At 45.4% G+C, this 21997-nt stretch overlaps 1 protein-coding gene across 1 annotated transcript in view; it reads right to left on the minus strand.

Annotated features, from left to right (window-relative positions):
• Dok5 (docking protein 5) overlaps positions 1-21997 on the minus strand; it is a 147959-nt gene that overhangs the window by 17851 nt on the left and 108111 nt on the right. Inside the window, exon 6 of the mRNA XM_005362822.2 lies at positions 19372-19507. Coding sequence (XP_005362879.1) covers positions 19372-19507 — 136 coding nt within the window. The remainder of the gene's footprint in view (positions 1-19371; positions 19508-21997) is intronic.

A 21997-nucleotide genomic window follows, 5' to 3' on the forward strand; every position in this document is an offset into this window, starting at 1 on the left:
TCCCTGCCATCCACTTTCCTCCACTGGACACTAGCAAATAAAACCAGAAGCTCAAAAGCTGCTACAACCTGGCTCTCAAGGAATCCAAACAGATTCTCAAGCCTAATCTGGAAGGGGAGCCTCACTTATCTCTGGGTTTGGAACTGGATCGTAAATATCAGTTTACTTCTGCAGAATCCAGATCAAATGGCCAACCTCAAATAAGACCAAGAGTCTTACACAAGGGGCTTTCTTTAACAGGCACTGGAAACCACATGTGTGCTCTTGTATCATAGCCAACCAACCTGCATTTCTGATACTCTTCCAGTTCCCTAGCAGAGTCTCACTCACGCATGCCATAGGCTCTCACTAATGCATATCATAGAGTTGGGTCTGGCATTGTGGACTGAGATAAATTCCCTTACTGCTTTCTTCCAGGTTCTTCCCCCTGAAGAGGCAGGGTCATTCAATAAATACAGATGTTAACGGCTGGTCTAAGCGATAGCAAGCAATTCTGGAACCCAGGAGACTCAGATAATGCTAAACAATCTTCCTGTGGTCTTTGTGTGGCAACCACATGGTGGTTGAGAATAGGGGTCAGTGGAGAGATAGCGAGAGGCACAGAGACGAGCATACCGACTCTTCGGTGCTCTCTCCTCCCTCTGCCGGCTCAGGTGCTAAGGGGCATTAGCAGGAAGGACCTAGAGCTTTGCAATGAGAAAATGCCCAAACCTGCTCTTGATTCCCTAAGCACACAAAACATCATGAACATTGACGGTCAGTATGCTGGCAAACACTGGCACATATCACTGTATTTAACCAAGTAGGAAACTGTGCCCAAGCTGGCACTCTGCCGCCTACTCAACGATGTGCACACAGAAGGAATCCTGCGTCTTCCTGTGGGCTTTCAGCCCTGAAAAGCGTATTAAAGCGTGAAGCCCAAGCTCTCTGCAGCTCCGGCTCAGCTCTCCATGTTTGAGGCAATCTTGAGAGCACATTTGCCCCACTCACCCAAGAAGCTGGGGCTACAATACTGTGCCATGAAGCCTGGCTACATGTGTGTTCCTTAACAAGATTCAGAAGTTTCTAATCAAGGAAGAGTGTGGAAAACAAGACCCACACAAATAACAGGAAGAAAGAAAATGCAGGACCGAGGGTGCATACAATCATAATTTTGCAATTAGTTAAATTTTACATGCATGTGTTTATGTAAAATACATAAAATGGGATTTAAAAATCAGCCCCTCACTCCGAGAAGGGTTGAGAAAATGGAGAGAGGGAGAACGCGTGCAGAGTCGCAGCAAAGAACCAGCTGGAACTGCTTGCTCCAGCTATAATCACCACTCTGGCCAAGCGAGCTGTCCGGCCCAGTGTTCTGCCCACTGCTCCCTCCCCCACCCCAGCTCTATGCATGGATTCTGCACTCTGAGAGCCACAGTTCATTCACCCACTCAAAGCACGCATTTCTCTACTCCAGGCAGGCACTGCATTGGAGCCGGAAGCCTGACTTTCAATAAAAGACCATTTCTCTGCTCCTCTGTGCATGACAGGCGGCTGCAAGCCCATCCTGGCCGTGCCATGGTCTGTTTCCACAATGGCAGGCACTGCTTTCTCCACAAAGGACAGCGTGTTCTCTTCAGAGCATCTCACTCCTTCCGGAAAGCAAAGGTCTCTGAGGCATGCTTTTAAACCTAGTGCCTTCGGGATTCCGGGCACATAGTAGACACTTAATATAAAGAAAGTGGATGCTGAGTGCTTGATGAAGGAAATGACCAAATGTGAACGCTTTAGTAATCTCAAGAGAAATATTCTATCGTTTGCTTTCCCAGCATGCCCAGTCTTAGGTGGTGCTGGGAGTTGAGCACAGGGCTCCTATATGCTGGGCAAGCATTCTACCCACTAGCTACATCCCCCCTCCCCCAGATGAGGGGATAGAATAGTGGGGTGCTACTATTCAGTATGGACAGCTTAGGCTGTTTTTTTATTTACCAGGACTTGGATAGCACTACTCAGAGAATCATCGCACCTAACCAGGTACTTTCTGATGTCGCTCTGTACCCTTTGCGTTTCTCGTCATTGTGACAGTCTCGCTGAGTCTATTTATCACAGCACAGAGGCATGGTGGCAGAAGTGACTCAATCCAGGGCACGAAAAACAGATGGTAGGCTACCTCACGTGCTGGGTGGATCCGAGAGCGGAGAACAAGACTGAGTTATTACCTTCAGAGACTCAGTGAGATTGCCTTCACTATGCAGGCTCCACCCCCTCACGGTTTCACAACTGACAAAACAGAGTCCTCATCTGGGACCAAACAGTCAAACATGTGAACCTTTGGGGACATTTCACATCAAGGCACATCACCTACTTTAGAGAGGGGGAGGCAAGTAGAAGGGAATAACTTGTTTGAAGATATCACAATGGGTAGATGAAGGTTCAGTCAGGATTGAAGGGCTGGCCCCCGACGCCAGAGCTATAATCCATCACATGATCTTGTCCATCTTTCATAGATCTGAAACTGGACCGGGGCGATGCCTCTGTCAGTAAAGTACATATCTCAAGTGCACGGAGACCCGAGTTTGATCCACAGAATCCATGTGGACTGTGGGCTGTGGTGGCTCATAGTGCTTAAGGGAAGATGATAGGATTATCACTGACCAACTAGTCTTGCCTAGTAAGCGCCAAGCTGATGAGAGACCCTATCTCAAAGGAGGTGGGTGGCGGCATTACTGAGGGTGTCATCTGAGGTTGTCCTGCTGTCTACACACACACTACACACACACTGCACACATACTACACACATATTACATACACTGCACACACTACACACACTAAATACACACTGTACACACACTACACATACACAGTGCACACACTGCACACATACACACTAAATACACACTGTACACACACTACACATACACAGTGCACACACTGCACACACACACTAAATACACACTGTACACACACTACACATACACAGTGCACACACACACACACACACTATCCTGAGGATATCATGAAGACCCTAAAAGATGATTGCACAGCAGGAATCTGAATTCCATTTTCAAATCTTAGAGAAATGGCAACTGGCCAACAGTGTCAGCTGCTGAGAGATTGGGCTATTCCTGCTGTCTTAGGGACAAGCCATGAGGACTCTGTCCAGACTCATGCGCCTCATTGCCTAGGGAACCTGCTTCCAGCCTGAAACTCTCTATCAGCAAACACAGGCTCTTCTTTCCTGGCTTATAATGGGATCACGCTCACCTCACAGAATACTGAATCCCGGTTACACCTCTGACCATGCTCAGTGGAAACCACCAGCGGAGATGCCCTCGCGCCTCCTCTTGTGGCACTTGAAATGAAAACAACGGTTGTTCTTATCCTCAAGGGGCTCCAAAGATGTCATAAGCCCTTATTGAACTGTCTAGAAAATACAATGTTTGGAAGGAGGGAAGGGAAGGAGGGGAGGAGAGGTGAAGGAGGGGGAATTGGAGAGGGCTGGAGAGACATCAGCCTTTAAAGCATGAACTCACATGCAGGAGATGAGCTTGATCCCAGAACTTAACTGAAAAAGAAAGCCATGGAAGAAAATAGCATGAAGGGGCATGCCTTTAATCTCAGTGCCGGAGAGGAAGGAGCAGGCAGATCCTGGGCCACTGGACAACCCAGGGTGGACTGAGGAGCTCCAGGCCAATGAAGAGACCCCACCTGAACAAAACAACAACAAAAATAACCAAGGTGGCCAGTGCATGAGGACGGATAGTCAAGACTGACATCTGCCTCGACACATATGCTCACATACATGCCGCCCAGGCCTGTGGATATATATGCCCACAAAGGCACAGAGAAGTAAAGAAGGAAAGGGAGAAAAAAAGAGAGGAGGGAAGGGAGGAGGGAGAGAAGATGAGGATGGAAGGGAGGAGGGAGGGAAGAGGGAGGGAAGAAGGAAGGGAGAGGAAGGGAGAGAAAGGGAGGGAGGGAATGAGGAAGGAAGGAAGGAAGGAAGGAAGGAAGGAAGGAAGGAAGGAAGGAAGGAAGGAAGGTTGGTTTATTTCCTGCTTTACAAAAAAAGAAATGATAAACCTTACCCGGACACATGACCTGGTGAGCAGGAAGCTGACTGAGACAAAGTCTCCATTGTGGCTTCCAGCTCTGACAAGCAGACTGCTTGTGAAATCAACCATTTTGGGCCAAATTGCCAAGTGGCACTCTCTGCCACGCACCAGATGCACTCCAATGGTTATTTTCATGGGGAATGAAAGTGATTTACTTCAATTTATTCAGAGCCATATGAGTCCTCAACCGCATGCATAAAACACAGCCATTGCTCCCTTGATTTCGGGAAACTGTTTGCCTGCTGACTGAAGAAACTTTCCCCACCTGTCCTTTGTTGGAGGCATCATTAGGGACTGGGCATCCCACACCTTTTAAAGCAGACCTGCTGGAGCCTCACCTTTCAGGGGCATTGAGAGAAAGTAAATTTGGTATCTAGCTTTATTTAGCGGGGTTGTTTATTCTTCTTCCTTTCTTCTTTTTTTTCTGTTTCTAACGTAATATTTTGCCCATCCAACAAAACACTGAGTCTTGTGGCATACACCGAGTTCCTTACAAAAAAATGGGACCTTGTCCTTGGCAATTAGAGGTTTGTGGATTTGCGCATCGGCCAGTGTTTTTAACAGAAGGCTTCTAAAGTTAGTGCATCTATGAAGACTGGAAGGGTTGCACAGTTGTTAGAAGTGGGTACATCTTTGGGGAAGACCCAAGACCAAGTCAGCACTTGTGGTTCACAGCCACCTGGAGTTCCATTTTCAGGGGAGATAAGCTTGGATACTTGGAACCAGGTTCTTCTCTCTGTGTGCATTGGAGGACATCAGCAGTAATCCAGGCACGCTCTCTGCAGGCTGTGCTTTGGATCGCAAGTACTGACAATCAAAATTGATCTCCAGTTATTGTGAAGTGTCCCTAGTAAGTAAATCAGGTCAAAGAGAACCCACAGTTTGGAGTGACTGCACATCCCAGTTTGTCCAGCTACATCCTCTTTGTGCGCACTTTATTGTACAGGCAGAGCTTTGACTGGGGTCAACTTTGTGCACACACAAGATACAGGGCCGCAGGCTGGATTTGATGCTCAGAAGCCACCCATGAGAATCTTTATAGCTCATTAACAAGGACCTTCATTTTCATTTAGGTCCTATTCACTACTTGACCAAACATTATACTTTTTTCATATGTACATACATGTTGTCATGTGTGTGGGCACATGTATATGTATGTGCACTTGCATATGGAAGCATGTAGTTGATACTGAGTGGCTTTCGTGACCACCTTATATATTGAGATAGAGTCTTCCAGAGAACCTGGAACTTGACAACTCTGTCTAGTCCAGCTAGCCAGCATGCTCCAAGGATCCTCTCCTCTACCTCCTGTGTACTGGGGTCACAGGCAGGCCACCATGCCCATCTGGCTTTTCCATGGATCCTGATCATCTGCAGCATGGTCCTCAAGCTTATGTGGTAAGTGCTTCATCCACTGAGCCATCTCCTCAGCCTACCCTGTTATCTTTAAATACATTTTTAACATTATTTTGTCTATGTGCGTAAATGCTTTGCTTGCCTGTATGTCTGTGCACTATGTGTGCCTCCCTGATGCCTGTGTAGGTCAGAAGATGGCATTGGATCCATTGGAACTAGAGTATAGATGGCTATAAACCACTGTATGGGTGCGGGACTTGACCTCAAGTCCCCTGAAAGAACAAGTGCTCCTAACCACTGAGCCACCTCTCCAGCCCCACTCCCAATCCTTTTCTTGATGGGGGCAATTCTCAAAAGTATTTCCATTTAGAACTCAATTTCTGTGGTTATCATTTTGATCAGACCTAACAGGGCCTTTAGAAGATTATCATACTGTTTTGTATTGTGAGTTGAAGACTACAAAAGTCCTGTTTTTTTCCCTCAAAGAAGAGCACCCAGCTAACTGCTGTCAGTGATTAAGCTACTATTCACACACACACACACACACACACACACACACACACACACACACTTCTTGTTGTCTGGCGTAAATTCTTGATATAGTCTGACACTTCCCAGAAAGAACAAAGTCTGTGCTAGTAAATTAATAACCGCAATCTTCAATGCAAAAAGATATTAAGAAAATGAACAAGCTACAAAAAAATTCACAAAGGACAAAAAAGATATGAATTATTCCCTTTAAACAAGGGGTTGTAAATTTGAATGAGGGATCATACATGCTGCTTATGAGAGCAAAAGATCCAGGTTATTGAAGCAACAATAAATAATAACAGTGAAAAGCTAAAGATCCCTCACCATTTCAATGGCAGTTAAAGATACTCTTAAGTCTTAGCTCTGACAGACCCAGTGTTCATCAGACACTCTGACTTCGTAAAACATAGCGATCTCTGTTTCTTGTGGATTTCTCCAGTCTAAACACTGGTGGCGATGCTAGTAAAAATCAGCATTATCTGAGCCAACACTTGGTGGATCAAACAAAAACTGGCCTGTATATGCCAGCTCAGAGAGCTCTGCCCAAGCTCCAGCAACCCAGTCTGCCACTGGAGACATCAATCAGCGTTTCCTTGCTGCCTGTACTGAAGCCAGATGATAGCATTTCACCTTCCAGGATAGCTTCCTAGTGGAACAGAACTTGCATTTCATGCTTGGACAGATTGGTAAATACTTGGCTAGAAACCCATTAAGTGGCCAATTTCCAGTTCTGCAGATGCCCTGAACTGGATCACCCCCAGAATGTGAAATCTTGATAGCTGGTGACAACCAATTGAGCTCCAACTCCGAAGGCCTCATCCATGGTATTCTGGCAATCAGTTGCTGGTCACATCTCAAAGCTGTGAAAGACAGAGCCTTTTCCCATCGGGGCATCCGTAAGCTAGGACTTCTTCTGAACGGAGTGTCTAGAATGATACCTTTAGTATCTCTACCATGATGGATTCTGATTAAGTCCTCCGGGGCCTCAGATTTAACTACCAGATGTTTGCTTTTGCCTTCGGAAAACTCTTAGCAGCGCAAACATGGGTTGGAGAGGAAGGATTTACTAAATAAGTACATTTTTATTTAATGCCCAAGAACCAAGGCTCAGAGTTGGGGTCAGGTCAGGGATTTATAGCCTGCAAGTGAAACCTCAGTATTTTAAGAATAGATTTTATGTGTTTAAAATTTAAAATGGAGGAACTAAATGACTCAGTGGGTATAGGCTCTTGCCACCTCTCTTAGGGTTTTTATTGCTGTGAAGAGAGACCATGACAACTCTTATAAAGAAAACATTTAATTGAGGGAAGCTCACGTACTGTCTCAGAGGTTCAGTTCATTGTGATCATGAAGGGGAGCCCATTGGCATGCACACACATGGTGCCAGAGCTGAGAGTGCTACATCGCGCAGGCAATAGGAAACTGACTGATTGTCATACTGAGGGAAGCTTGAGAAAAAGAGACCTCAAAGCCCACCCCCATAGTAACACACTTCCTTCAACAAGGAGTGACACTCCCTTTGGGGGCCATTTTCTTTCAAGCCATCACACCACCAAACCCAATGACCTAAGTCTGATGTATACGGTAAGGAAAGAAAACCAACTTCAGTAACTTGACCGCCACAAGAATGTTGTAGCAAATGCATTTTGCATACTCAATAAATAAACTAACTTAGAATAAAGTAAGAAAGGAAAGGAGGGACTAGACAATGGGATAGCAACAAGAGACGGCACTCACTACTCTCAAGACCTGAGATATTTTTACTATTTAGCCCTTTAGAGAGGAGTGCAAAGAAATTGTTTATTATTGATGTCTCCAAATAGATTAAGAACTACAAGGAGATGATTCCATTCATCTTTACTGTGTCCTCATCACCATGCCCATCTTGAACTTTACTGTGATTGACATTATTGTGAAAGCCATATTACAGGCCTGTCTGGGGTATCTACCCATGGCACCCACAAGTCTCTGCTCTCAGGTGAACAAATTCCAAAGAGCAAGGGTACAGGGTAGGACCTGTGTTTGTCTTATCATCCTCAGGCCTCCTGAATAGCACCTGCCTATGGAGCTACCTCCTAAGTGCTGAGAGGCAGGTTTTGAGTCTAAGGACAAAGATATAAGCTACTGCTAACTGTTTCTTTTTGCTGGAGAAGTACACACACGAGATGAACAAAGATATGGTCGTAGGTACTTACAGCTGTGGAACACCAGTGTGTGTGTTCCAAATCCTTCTGATTCTAAGGGGCCTGGAAAAGAAATGCTCACACAATGGGGCGTGTGTGTGTGTGTGTGTGTGTGTGTGTGTGTGTGTGTGTATAAGACAAGAGTCATAGTAAATTTAAGCAAGAACCTTAAGTTTCATCAATACGTACCATATCTGAATTAACTTCTCTGTCTTAGCTATTTACTTAAAAAAAAGATTCACTGATTTTTATTTTATGTGTATGAGTGTTTACCTGCATGTACCATGTGAGTGCAGTACCCATGGAGGCCAGAAGAGGGCACAGGCTCCCCTGAAACAGGAGTTATGGAGGTTGTAAGCCACCATGTGAGTACAGGGGACTGAACCTAGGTCCTCCCCAAGAGCATCCAGTTCTGCACTATCACTGCAGACCCTTAAATATTTATTTTAAAAGATGGGGTAAATCCATATATCTTCTATTGATCTCTAAGGAACTCATGTTAAACTTGTATGTCTCGATTCTGGGTTGTTTTTTTTTTTTAAACTTTAGCCGAGTATGCATAAAGCAGGGCCCCAGGTGTGCGCTGGAGACTGTAGTCATTCAGCTTAAATCAGGGCTCCATCACAGCCAAGATGGGTATCCACACTTCAAACCCTGAGACCTAAGAGCAGATGGTAGTACTGTGCATACCTATGACCATGGTAAAGATTAAATTTTAATAGAGGTCTAGTTCTTGGAACAGTTCCTTACACACTGTAAATTCTCAATGAATGTCACAGATGCCACCATTCCCACCAGCAGTCAAGGAATGAAGCTAACCTCCTAAAACGCAGCTCAGGCATACGGTGCTTCAGGAAGATGCTCTTAGCCCCTCATGGAGCACCACACCCGGAACAACTTCCCTTTCAATCTTAGGCCAATGATACTTTGTTGTCTTTCTGCTGCTGTGATAAAACAGTTGGACCTAGAGCATTTGTAGAGAGGAAAGGCGATATTTGACTTAGACTTCAGGGTCGCAGTCCATCACTGTGGGAAGCCAGGGCAGAAGCCACACAGGACCACTGCCTACTGGCTGCCTCCCCTGCTCCTGCTTAGGTAGCTTCCTTATGCAGCCCAGGACCACCTGCCTTACACATCTTTAATGTCTCCAATCGAAGTACCTTTTCTAAATTTCAAACTGTTTAAAGATGCGAAACATTTTTGTTTGTTGCAACAAGGTCTCACTATGAAGCACAGGCTGGTTTTGAATTCACTAGGTAGCCCCAGGTTGACCTCAAACTCATGACCCTCTTCCATCGGCCTCCCCAGTATTGAATTACACACACGAGCCACCGCATCCAGATATAGATGCAGAAGATTTTTTTTTTCAGTTTAGTTTTAGGGTATGTTCTTCTTAAGACATATCTGTCATGCTGCTCTGCAGGTAGTTGGCAGAAATTTTATACAGTTTTTTTTTTGTATAATTAGTATGTCAGGATATAAAAAGATTTTAATTTGGGAGAGAAAAAAAGGTGATAATTGCTTTAAGCAGCATGTTAAAGTTAACACGCTTAACCAAAATCCATAAATAGAAGAGGTAAATCTGATATGGGGAGGGGAGGGCAAGGCGAGCACAGTGGGGGGTACAGAGTATGAGAAAGGGGTTCACACACAGAAAATCCACCCCAACATCTACTTCAGTGTCTGCAATGTCAACCAAGCTGATTGCATGGATTTTTAAAACCCCCTTGCTCCCCTCTCTCTATATATGCATATTGTATATATACATATTATATATATGTATATATAAAATGTAACAAAATGCTTTTGCAATTATACTAAATATAAATTGATTTGGTTTCAAGAGTTGTGGGAGATATCATTTACATTCTATGAATTCACTAGAAAAATTTATCTGAGAAACTACAGTTGCCCATAAATCAATCCATTAAACAACAACCAAAAACAAAGTGTGAAAAGCCATTTCCAATTTTAGGCTCAAGCCTGAGTGTCATGAAGGATTCAGCTTATGTGGGAGAGGCCATCCAGAAGACTTTAATGACACCCTGAGCTGAGCCCACTCTGTGGTCCCTAAAAAGCTCTGCTAAGTAGCAGGCCATTTCCACCCTGGGGCTCACTCCCTGAAGGGAATTCTGGAATGACAGGTCTCCTTATGGAATGAGGAGCTTCCACAGGCTGCCACTCCCCATTCCAAAATTAGACTTTATCACAGACACAGATCTGAGAGGTGGCAAAAATATCTGACTGCGGCAGGGAGGTCCCCAGTTGCTCACAAGAGCTCTGCCGCTTCCCCAGCAAGGCAGCTGGAGGCTGAGAGCGACGTCATTCAGTTCCTAGTCTAACCACCTCAGATGATGGGCAGGAATGCGCTGAATTTGAAAAACATGAAGGTGCAGAAGAACGATAAGGCATATGGTACCCAAGTTTCTATAAATATATTCAGATTTTTTAAAATCTAGTTTGCATGTATGTACCTGCGCTCGTGTGTGTGAGACCAAGGACGCCATGCATGTACATGCACGTGTGTGGAGGTCAGAGGACAGTCTCCAGTGTCATTCTCTCGTACAACCCACCTTCTAAAAAGACAGTTCTTTCCCTGGCCTGGACTTTGCTAAATATGCTAGGCTGGCGGGCCACCAAGGCCTAGGATCCACCTGTCCCTGTCTCCCCACGGGGGGGTTACACACCTGTCCCAGTACACTGGGATTCTGCTTCTGAATGTGGGCTTTGGAGATGACCCTTCAGTCCTCAAGCTTGCAAGTCGAGCACTTTGCAGCCTGAGGCGTCTTCCCAGACCTCTTTTTGTCACCCTTATGTGCAGATGTTTGGGGGAGGTGCTCTAATATTAAGGGAGATTTGGACATGATATGATTCAGATATGCAAACACTGACCAGCTGGAGTTTTAATACTTCAGATAGTGAAGAGGGAGCATAGGGGAGTCAGAACCAGACAAACTGCCCAGAATGCCTGGCTCCAATGACACTCAGCCCCCACTGCTGCAGGCGAATAATTTGGCCACCTTGAATTTCTTTCAAATGCGCAGCAGTAGGGGGTAATTTATTTATTCCAGGATGAATAAATGAAGCAATCTCATCTAGTGTTGGTCCCAAGAGACCATGGGACTCACTGACTATCTGACCTCATAATCTGTATGCCACAACACCACATAGTAGGTCCTTGATGGAGGGTCATCTGTCTATGTTTTACTTTCATTGGTTAATAAAGAAACTGCCTTGGCCCTTTGATAGGACAGAAAATTAGGTAGGCGGAGTAAATAGAACAGAATGCTGGGAAGAAGGCAATGAGGCAGACGCGATGAAGCTCCGGCCCAAGATGGACGTAGGTTAGAATCTTTCCCAGTAAGCCACCACCTCGTGATGCTACACAGATTATTAGAAATGGGTTAATTAAGATGTGAGAGTTAGCCAATAAGAGGCTGAAACTAATGGGCCAGGTAGTGTTTAAATGAATACAATTTGTGTGTTGTTATTTTGGGTGTAAAGCTAGCCGTGCGGGAGCCTGACGGGACGAAAAGCAGGCCTGCTTGCCTCACCACTACAGGCCCTCAATAAACAGTGAATAAACAAGAGATTGGGAATGAATGAATGAATGAATGAATGAATGAACGAATGAGTGAATGAATTACTGTGGTGCTTAGAGAAGGCAGGCCCAGGGACCCAGCTAACTCAGCCCTAAGTCCACTCACACTGAGATGGTACACGTGTGCCCTGTGCCCCATCCCCGGCAACCCCAATGAACATGTCTGTGTGCTGTTTCACAGCACCTGAGCGCTGGCATCTTGTTAGGCGGCCATAGAAGATGACTCACTTACTAATCCAGATTAGAGAGCACCTGGCCACAGTGTGGGCAGGAAGTCTCCTGGCCTAGTCTGACCACTGAGAGCAGAGCCGCTTCAGAGAACAGAAGGTCCGAATCTGTCTGCAGATAGCAGGCACAACTGGGCACTGTTCGTCATTTTGAACTGCGTGGTCACGGTGGCCTGAGCCTTTCCTTGTCCCTCATAATACAGAGAATGGAGTTTGGGGTGAGACCTTTTCATTTTCACACATCGGCTCTTCATTTGGAAGGTTCAGAACCATGGTCACCTCAACTCCTAAAGAGCAAGAAAATGCGCCTGGAGGTTTGCCACAGAACTGTGCAGTGCAGGTTGGGAGCATCCCAGAAGCCTGTTCCAACTCAGAACCTTAATATTTTTATTAATTTTTAGAGAATTTCATTGTAATTTTATCATATTCACCTTGTCATCCAACTCCTCCCAGGCCCACCCCCTTTTCTCTACCCACCCAATTTTGTGTCTTCTTTATCTTTAAAAATTCATCAGGTCCGTTGTGCGCTGCCCATGTTATCTTGGCTGTGTAGCCATTATCAGGAACATGGGTGACCTTGCCTCCTAGGTCACGCTCTTAAAAACAGTAATAACAGAATAATAGTAATAATAACTCCCCCTGTCCCAGTGTCTATCAGTTGCCAATAATTCCTCACTAAGGGTGGATCTTTGAGTCTCTGCCCCCTCTCTATGCTGGGATTTGCTCTAGACTGTGCATGCTCTCACAACTGCCCCGATGCTTCCTGAAAACATCATCTTTTTCTTATAGTCACCACTGCCTCTGGATCTTCCTGGACCTCTCCCATGATGATTCCCAAGCCTTGGGAGGGGCAGGTGTAAGCAAGATGCCCATTTAGGGCTGAGCACTCCACGGTCACTTATCTGCACGATCAGCTGTGGGCTTCTGCCTTAACCACCACTGAGAGCAAAGAGATGCTTCTCTGATGGGGGTTGAGAGATGTGCCCGTCTATGCCCACAGGATGAGTCGTTCTGAGTCAGTTTATTCCTCTAAGCTGCTGACCCTGTGTCTTCAAGCCAAGGGTCATTCGGAGGATTTGAAAATACATACAGTTCTCCTGAAATGTTATGGGTTACAGAATAGAAAAGCAATACACCATGCTTCTATCCTCAGTGATTATCATTGGGCATCTGAATTCTGCGGCTGTGGTAACCAACTGACACAAATTGATGCTTTAAAACCATTTCTGTTCTGGAGGCCTAAGACTGAAGTCAACTTCTCCAGGTGAAATTCAAGATATTTTTGTAGGGGAAGGTGTTACAACTCTGCAATTGCAAGGATATCCTGACTTATCAGGATGCTAGGCTATACTTAGAGCCGCAATAGGACAGCTCTGGAGGTTGGAACGTGCAATAGGACCACTCAGCCCTGGAGGAAAGGTGTCCTGACTTCAGGAAGCAAGCTACCTGAAGCTGGAGTGTGGTGGGGGGTATTCTCCCCACAGGCTATAGCAACCCTGCTCTTCTCCTGGACAGCCACTACAGCTGAGCTCTGCTCTGTTCCCTTAAGGGAAGGTCCTAGCAGAGCTATCTGCTTCTTCTCTGGCCCAAGATATTACTTCTTTTGCTAATGCTCTGCTAGAGAGGAAACCCCTGCAGAAATGTAGCAATATCCTCCTGCTGGGGGGGGGGGGAGTTGTTAACTTTCTCTGCTCAGCCTTGCTCAGCCCCACCCGCCACCAGGTAGTGAGCGACCCAGTACGGTTCTTCTGTTGGGCTCCACCTTACTCAGCCCCACCAAGGGAGTATCTCAGCAAGGTTTTACAGCTCCATCCCTAAGGGACATCCCAAACAGGTTCTTTTATTCTGTGAATGAAGACTGTCACCCAGACTCTTTTGAGAAAGATTTATTTGGGAAGGAAGAGTCCAGGAAAGTGGCCAGCCTCTAACTGAATAGGCAGGGAGGCTTACATAGGGCTTCTAGGGATGGAGTTTTCCCAGGGAGAAGAGGGATTGGTTAGTTTTTCCTGCTCAGGAAAAACTGGTTTGTTTACTTAGGGGCAGAGATGGCTCTGACTTCATAGCCAAACTGTATTTCTTTTTTTTTTTTTTAGCTTTTTGACTCTTATCTTGGTACCAGGGCACATTTCTTTCACTGGCTCTGGCTCTAGAGACAAAGTATGTTTCTTTGGCACTGGTTTCAGAGCCAGGGCATTGTTACTTTGGTTGTGGGTCTGGGATAAAGATGGTTCTTTCCCTGCTTGCGTCTCAGATCCAGAGTATATTTCTCTCACTGGCTCTGGGTTCAGAGTCAGCGTGCTCAGTGACTGGATGGCTTCCTGCTCTAGTTGGCCCTTTTACCCTACAGTTTTCACGGTTGGTTCTTCTGTAAGCTTTGAGGACAGTCTCCCTGCTTTCTCTAGCTTCCCGGACACTCCCACACCCTTAGTCATGCCCTGGCTGCCACTTTAAAGTCAACAAAGTACCATCTTGAGTTTCTTTGTTCCCCTCTGTTGTTCTTATGCCAACTGCTACGAGATGTCTATTTTTCTCCACTCAACTCCTTGAGATGACTTTGGCCCCACTTGGCCAATTCAAGCACTCTTCCCATCTCAAGGTCCTCAACCTGGCCATCACTGAGAAGCCCTTTCCTCTCTAAGACACTAGAGATAAGCTGGTTAAATGACCAGTTTGGGGTTTTAAAGCGTGGATATCACTGGAGCGTCCTAAGTTAGTCTACCATAAAAGCTGTTACTGCTAGCCCATCCACAGTCTCCTCTTGACAAACTCTGGGGTCTGGGGTCACTGAGATGACCCAGACACTCTCTCAAGAATATGGTTTCCAACTAGAGTGGGTCTCCACTGGCCCTACGGTGTAGCATCACTCCGGGGTCAGTTGCTGGGGCTTTACAACAGCAACCATGAACAGAGAGTTGGGATTTCCGAACAAAGAGGCTATGGCGAGAGGTGACTGTCACCACCCCTTCCAGTTAAAAACCGTGGCTTCTTCAGAAGCAGTCCAGCAGTGGGGGCAAAGGTCACTGCTAGGAGAGAATAGTGTTGGTTCTGTGTGGCTCCACCCTCAGGCCAGGTGTGGTCTCTCTCTGGTTCACTGTTTCACGGGTCTTTCCTCCCCTAATAGGGTTCTGATGAAAATATGCTGGTGTTTAGCTTTCCACAATCCGCAGCGTAACTGCAATGTCACTCAGCTCCCATCTGGACACTTACTCATTTCATCTGCAACAGGAAGCACTCGCCTTAAAACGGCACGTCTTTCCTAGAACTCGTGAGGCGCGCCGCAAATGAAGGGCAAATGACATTATTTTCTAGTTAAATTTTCAGAGGGATGATCTGAATGAATTACTCATATCCCTGGTTAATTTTAGAGGAAATAATGAGGAGACAGAAAATGGGGAAACATGTACGTGCACATCCCTGCCTTTCCAGAACCAATTTATGCTAATTAAGGCTTTTCAAATAAGGTAATCGCACCAAAACTTCCTTAGGACCTGACAAGCATCTAATGGGAAGGCAGCCAAGTCCAGGGCAGGAGCATGCTCCCCACTTGGGCTGAAGCAACTTGAGTTCTGCTTTGCAGCTACCAGTTTCTCCGCCTGTCATTTATCCTTCTGTCCATTCGCTGCATTATCCTTACCGCCACACATAGAATTGGTAAGTATAAAGACAGACCGATATACTGTGAGCCTGTATGTGCCGAAAGAAAGTTGCATTGGAAGGTTATTTGGAACCAAAACCAAGTCTGTTAAAAGATCTGTAGCCTCTGATTCAATATTTAAACTTTAAGAGTCGACACTAAGTGATCGCCAGTGCAGACAGAGTGCTGCACCGAACCATGGCTTTAAATATGTTTTTTATTTTATGTGGACAGGGTTTTTACCTATATGTATGTCTGTGCACCATTTGCATGCCTCGTGCCCATAAAGGCCAGAAGAGGTTATCAAATCCCCTGGAACTAGAGTTTCAGATAGTTGTGACCACTATGTGGGTTCTGGGAATCGAAACCAGGTCCTCTAGAAGAGCAGCCGGTATTCTTAACTATTAAGCCAGCTCTCAGTCCCTAAAGCATAGTTCTAGAAATTAACGGAATATCCATATAGTGCCGTACTATGTAACCATGCAACAAGTGCTTGCTATATAAAAACATGGATGCTATATAGGGCTTTTTCAAAAAGACAGCCGTGGGCCAGGGAGATAGCTCAGTGAGCATTTGTTCTGTAATACCATAAGAACCTGAGTTTGATTCCCCAGACTCCATGGAAAATCGTGTGCAGTGGAGAAAGTCTGTCATCCCAGCGTTCTTACAGGAATAGGGAGCTGGATTCAGGAGACTGCCTCAGAAGCTCTCTGTCCAGCTATTCTGATGCATGCATCCACACACAAGAAACCCTAGCTCAAGCGAGACGGGCAGTGAGGACCAACGCTCAAAGGTGTTCTCTTTTTAAAAGCTAACTGTAAGTCATGTGTTCAGTACAATTCTGCTTGTTATACCTACAAGCTAAAACACCAGAAGCTCCACACCCAAAAGTTGGCAATGGGTATCTTGCTGTGTGGCTGGAGCAAGAGGCCTTGCTGTCTCTGGTCAATGTACCTTTGTCTGAAGCCCTTCACTAATGCAAGGTTTTTGTAGCAAACGTGGCTCTTCCTGTAGATCCTTCCAGTCGTCTGTGATCTAAACCATCACTCTTCATCACTCTCTGCTCCTTCAAAATGCTGTCTTTAGGTTGCCTCGACTCAGACAGACAGACAGACAGATGGACAGATGAATGGTGTAAGATGCAGCTGTTGTTGAGATCAGCCTGAAGCAGAGGATCTACTCAGCAGTGGGCCGTGTCAAATGTGCTGTGAGCAGATCTCATGTAAACGTAATTTTTACTGCTCTTCTCAATCTGGGAAGCAGAAAACTGGAGCTTAGGAGAAGCTAGAACTTTGCTCCACTCCACAGAGCCGGGATGGTGTAGTGCTGGTGTTGGAACCAGGCTTGGCTACAAGGCTGCACTCACGAGCACAATGACAGTGGTGGCCCGTGTCTGCATTATCTGTGTCTACTCCATGCTGGTTAGATTAATCAGGGAGAGATGAGGAGAGAGGGGGGCGGGGAGAGGGAGAGGAAGGGAGAGGAAGGTAAGGAGAGAGGGGAGGAGGGAAGGGAAAGAGGGAGGGGAGGATGAGGAAAGAGCGGGGAGAGAAGGGGTGGGGAGGAGGGAGGAAGAGTAGGAGAAGGAGAGAAATTATAAGGAAGGAGAAGGGGTCTTGAGTTGTCGTATGAAGGCCTGACATCCAGAAGCACCGATAGTGTGACCTTAAGATTGAGTTTGAGGACAGCAGAAGATCAGTGTGCACACTCAAGCCCATCATGCAAAGAGAGGGGACTCTTTCTCCTTTAAACTGTCCAGGACTCTCCATCCAGTAGAATGAAGCTCTCTAACACCCCAGAATGCAAATTTCCTTCCTCAAATTACCAATTAAAATATCATCTCATGCAGAAACATCCTCACAGCTACGCCAGAATAATGTTTAATCAAGAGCCTGGCAAATGCTCTCCTGCACAGGCTGGCTCTCCCAAGCCCTTCATTCCTACCAGGCCCCACAGCGTGTACGTCCCCAACCACCTCTGAAACGCACTGTACTCATCCATCCAACTCTGCTCCAGAAGGTGTGACTCAGCCCAGATTCTCTCCCCCCCTTTCCACAGTGAACTCTGGCCCCGGGAAGGCCACTCCGAAAACAAAGTTACATCCACAATTCAAACTGTAATCAAATTCCCTGAATCTTATCATGCCAAATGAGCTCCTCCTTGTGTTATTGGGTGTCTTCAAGGCACATTTGTAATATTTTGTGTTTCTGTTTAAGATTTCTTGATATTTGGGTCTGGAGAGATGACTCAGCGGTAAGACAGTATACTGGGATTCAGTCCTCTTCATCTAGTACCTATGTTGGGCTATTCATATTGCCCATAACTCCAGCTCCAGGGTACCTGACCCCCTCTCCTGGCATCCATGGATACCTGCTACGATCATACACATGTTCCCACATGCAGAAATATATATGTACACACATAATTTAAAAATAAAAACAAAAGAGCCAGGCTTTGCCTTTAATCCCAGCACTTGGAAGACACAGGCAGGTAGATCTCTGTCAGCTGGAGGCTAGCCTAGTCTACATAGTGAGCTCCAGGACAAACAGGGCTTCACAGAGAGACCTTGTCTCAAATTAAAAAAAAACCCAACCAAATAAATAAATATCTTAAAGATTTCTAGAAATGCTTCTTCTCCTTCTATAAGATACTGAAGAATCAAGATAGTTTCTTTAAGTCAGAGTCCCTAGCAGCGTGCAATGCAAAAGAGAGGTGTTTCAAACACATACATGTAACTCATGTCATGGCTATCACATGGCGGCTCAAATCCCTCATTCGAGCCTGGAATATTCCTCCCCAGTTTCCCCTCAGCCTTCTTTCATTCGGATTTTCTAGTCTGGCAATAGTACCATCTGATAAAGATATGCACAGATAAGCAGAAGTAGGCAGGCAATCCACATAGCCAAGTCTATAGATGTTGATACACTCTTGTCGGTGCTAATGCTATAACATAAATGACACTGATGGGCTGTCCCCTGCTGTGTAAGCTTACGGAGAAGTCCCATCCTCATCAGTCCCAAGCATGTTTATCTCAAAGTGTCCTCTAAAACACCCTGTCTGGTGACCGCCCCCCATTCTCTTACGGAGAGAGGGAAAGAACAAGCAGCTAATGGCCCATTGTGTTCTTGGGAACAGTTAAGAGACAAACCATACCCGACAGACATGTTTATTATTCCCCGGGTGTAAAAATGCCAGAGGTAGAAATAGGAACAGAACCTCATCCACGGAGAGAAAAGGCTCAGCTGGACGCCCCAAATGGGATTTCCCAAGTGATTTCTGCTGCGTGCAGGATGCTCCAGTTTGATGTCCTTACCTTTGCTTGCTCTCAGCCAGGTTACCCCAGTCTTCTCTGTGGATGTTGTATGTACCTGACGTGATAGTTTGCCATTTGTCTGCTGCTTCTCTCTACCTGCTTCTTTCTGTTTGTTTGCTCCTGACTTATGCTTGCGACACGCTCGATAAACTCACCCATTTGAAACTGGAAGGGCAGCTGTCAGTGAGCTTCCTCCAGACCAACACAACAAATGCAAATACCCATGGGTAACGGCTAATGATAAAGCAGACGGTTTATCAGTTGGCCGCATTGAGCATTCTAGGGACAACATTCAATCCGTGGCCTACAATGTTAAGTAAAGAAACAAACCGACTGCCTATGTAAAGTGGGCCACGTTGTTCTGCATGTACATTCCCAGACTACACTCTGTAGTAGCATGTGCTAGGCAGCAAGAAAACATTCCAAACATACCATCGAGTTTTTCACGCTCTGTAGCAAGCGCTCATGCTGCTCAGCTATGGCCAAGGCAGCAGAATGGACCTTCTGGTAGATGGCCTCTCCGTCTCGTGTTTGAAAGATAAATAGCCCTTCGCCAGTCTCACACATCCTGTGAAGACAAAAACACAGAACTTCTGGAAACCCAGCTCTCAGAACGTTGGCGTGCCAAGATTCTCTCATTTATTTTTGACAAGGGGTCTTGCTATGCAGCCCTGGCTGGTCTAGAATCTAGGTAGCCCAAGTTGACCTCGAAGTTGCAACAGCCCCTCTGTGTTTGTCTCCTGAGTGCTGGGATTACAGGAATGCCACCACACCTGGCAATGTCCCAAGAGCTTGAGTCCATTTATTCTCAATGTCATTAGCGCTCCTGTTCACGTTGGCTACATAAAATTAACCTGACCAAAATGGGCAGTGTCCAGTGAATTGTTATAATAGTAGGGAGGGAAGCAACACTCCTGGCTGAGAAGGACTGAAGGGTATCTTGTTTCGTTTTTTATTACAGTTAACGTAGGCAATAAGGAATGTTTCTTCATCCTCAGTTTAATGCCACACTCCAAAGAGGACCCTGTGGCACCGATCCCTCCTCCCACCCCATCTTCCAGCAGAATCTCACCACATGAGCTGTGAGCTCCAGGGTAAGAACGGGGTTCTGTCTTTCTTCAATGCTATTCTACCTCCCCCCACAGGTGACAGCTTTAAGGATTCCTTCATTTCCCAAACCCCATAGCAAATGTTGATCTGGGTTCCTGTCAACTTGCTGGATGCAACCCATCACCTTCCTTAAGGAGCAGCACTCTGCTGAGCTAATGTATGGGGCACATGGAAAATTCTTCCAGGAAAACAATGTTTGTGGGTTTGGGAACCAAGGTCAAACAATGAGAAGAAGGATATATCCACCCCAGACCATTAAAATCCAGAAAGTAACTGATAAAGGGAGCTGCCAGGCACCATTAGACAAGCACAAAACAAATTCTTTTTAATTGTATGTATTTTTATATGTGTGTATACAGATATATTTAATTACTACAAATATTTTTAATTCTAAAGTATTTCTATGTGTATGAGTGCTTTGTTTACAAGTATATCTGTGCATCACACGCACAGCTAGTGCACTTGGAGGTCAGAAGAGGACACCAAATCCCCGGGAACTGGAGTTAAGGGCTGTTAAGAGCCATCGTGTGCGTTTGCAGAATCAAACCTGAGTCCTCTATAAGAGCAGCCAGTACTAACTGCTGAGCCATCCCTCCAGCCACTGCTACCAGTATTTTAAAGAGCTTGAATAAGAGCATGCACAGCAACCCTGAAAAGAGTTCCAGTATGCATATACGAGAATAGTAAGAGCTATATGTGTTTGCTTGTTCTAAAGGTGCTAACTATCTTAACATCCTCTCTTTCTGCTTCAGAATTCCTTACTTTTAGCATGAATACTGCTTTACTTAATGCCTGAGTTTTGTTCATGTCTGAAAAACTGTACAACACAATAAAGAAGCTAAAAAAAAGTTTCCAGTCCAAGCTATTGTTGCTTTATATTCTTGTCCAGTAGGTACAATTAATGCCATAAAACAAGAAAGATGTACCCCAGTTTAATTTTTCATAGTTGACCCAGTACCAGAAATTTAAGCTAAGCCATGTCAGACATTACTTTGGCCCATATGGTGGAGCCAAAATAATGCCTGACATGGCCTAGCTTAAATTTCATCCAAAAAAGTACTAAAGCTAAGATTCAAAACATTCTTCAACTAAGTTTATTTCATGAAGACATCTTATGCCATTTGAAACCCGGATCTTACCTCTTTTGAATGTAAGTTATCATATAATCTTGAAACCACCTTTTGCTACAAGGCTTTGTAATTTTTCCACATCTTTCCTCTAACAAATTACATGAATTTATTAAGACAAAGAATGAACCTTAAATGATTCTTTAAGGGGAAAAAAATCACTTGCTGTTTCTCTTACAATAGAGGTCACTGCTCATCAACTTACTTAAATGACTGCCCTGTCCCTGAGGCCAAGAAGTCCCCTGTTACTCAGAACTGTCTAGAGGGTGGCTGAGGAGCAGCCAAGTTTGAAGGCACACTTCTTAATCCTGGTGCTCCAGGGGCCCTTAAAGCCTCATTTTGTTTTGACAAAAACTCACAGTAAGAAGTATAGTTTAGATTCTGACCAAATACATCTATCTATTGTTACATGAGTCGATCACAAATCTATTAACATGACAGTGCTGTCCTCCCTCTCTCAGCATGTGATGCTTGCATGGCAGAGCTTCCTGTACATAAGGACTCACTAACTAGCAAGAACAACTCCTAACACAATCGCCCTTTGGACAATGCCTGGAGTTTTACTTGTTTGTTTTGAGATAGGATGTCTTCATCCTATTCGGTCCTCCAACCCAGTATGTACCTGAGGAAGGGCTTAAACTGCTGACCTACCTGCCTGCACCACCTGACTGCTGGCTCTACAGCTGTCTGTCATGATGAGTTCTGGGTCTACAGCTGTGCGTCACAATGAGCACTGGGTCTATATGTGTGTGTCATGATGAGCACTGGGTCTATATGTGTGTGTCATGATGAGCGCTGGTCTATATGTGTGTGTCATGATG

This window comes from Microtus ochrogaster, linkage group LG8 (genome assembly GCF_000317375.1).
Source record: "Microtus ochrogaster isolate Prairie Vole_2 linkage group LG8, MicOch1.0, whole genome shotgun sequence".
NCBI lineage: Eukaryota > Metazoa > Chordata > Mammalia > Rodentia > Cricetidae > Microtus > Microtus ochrogaster.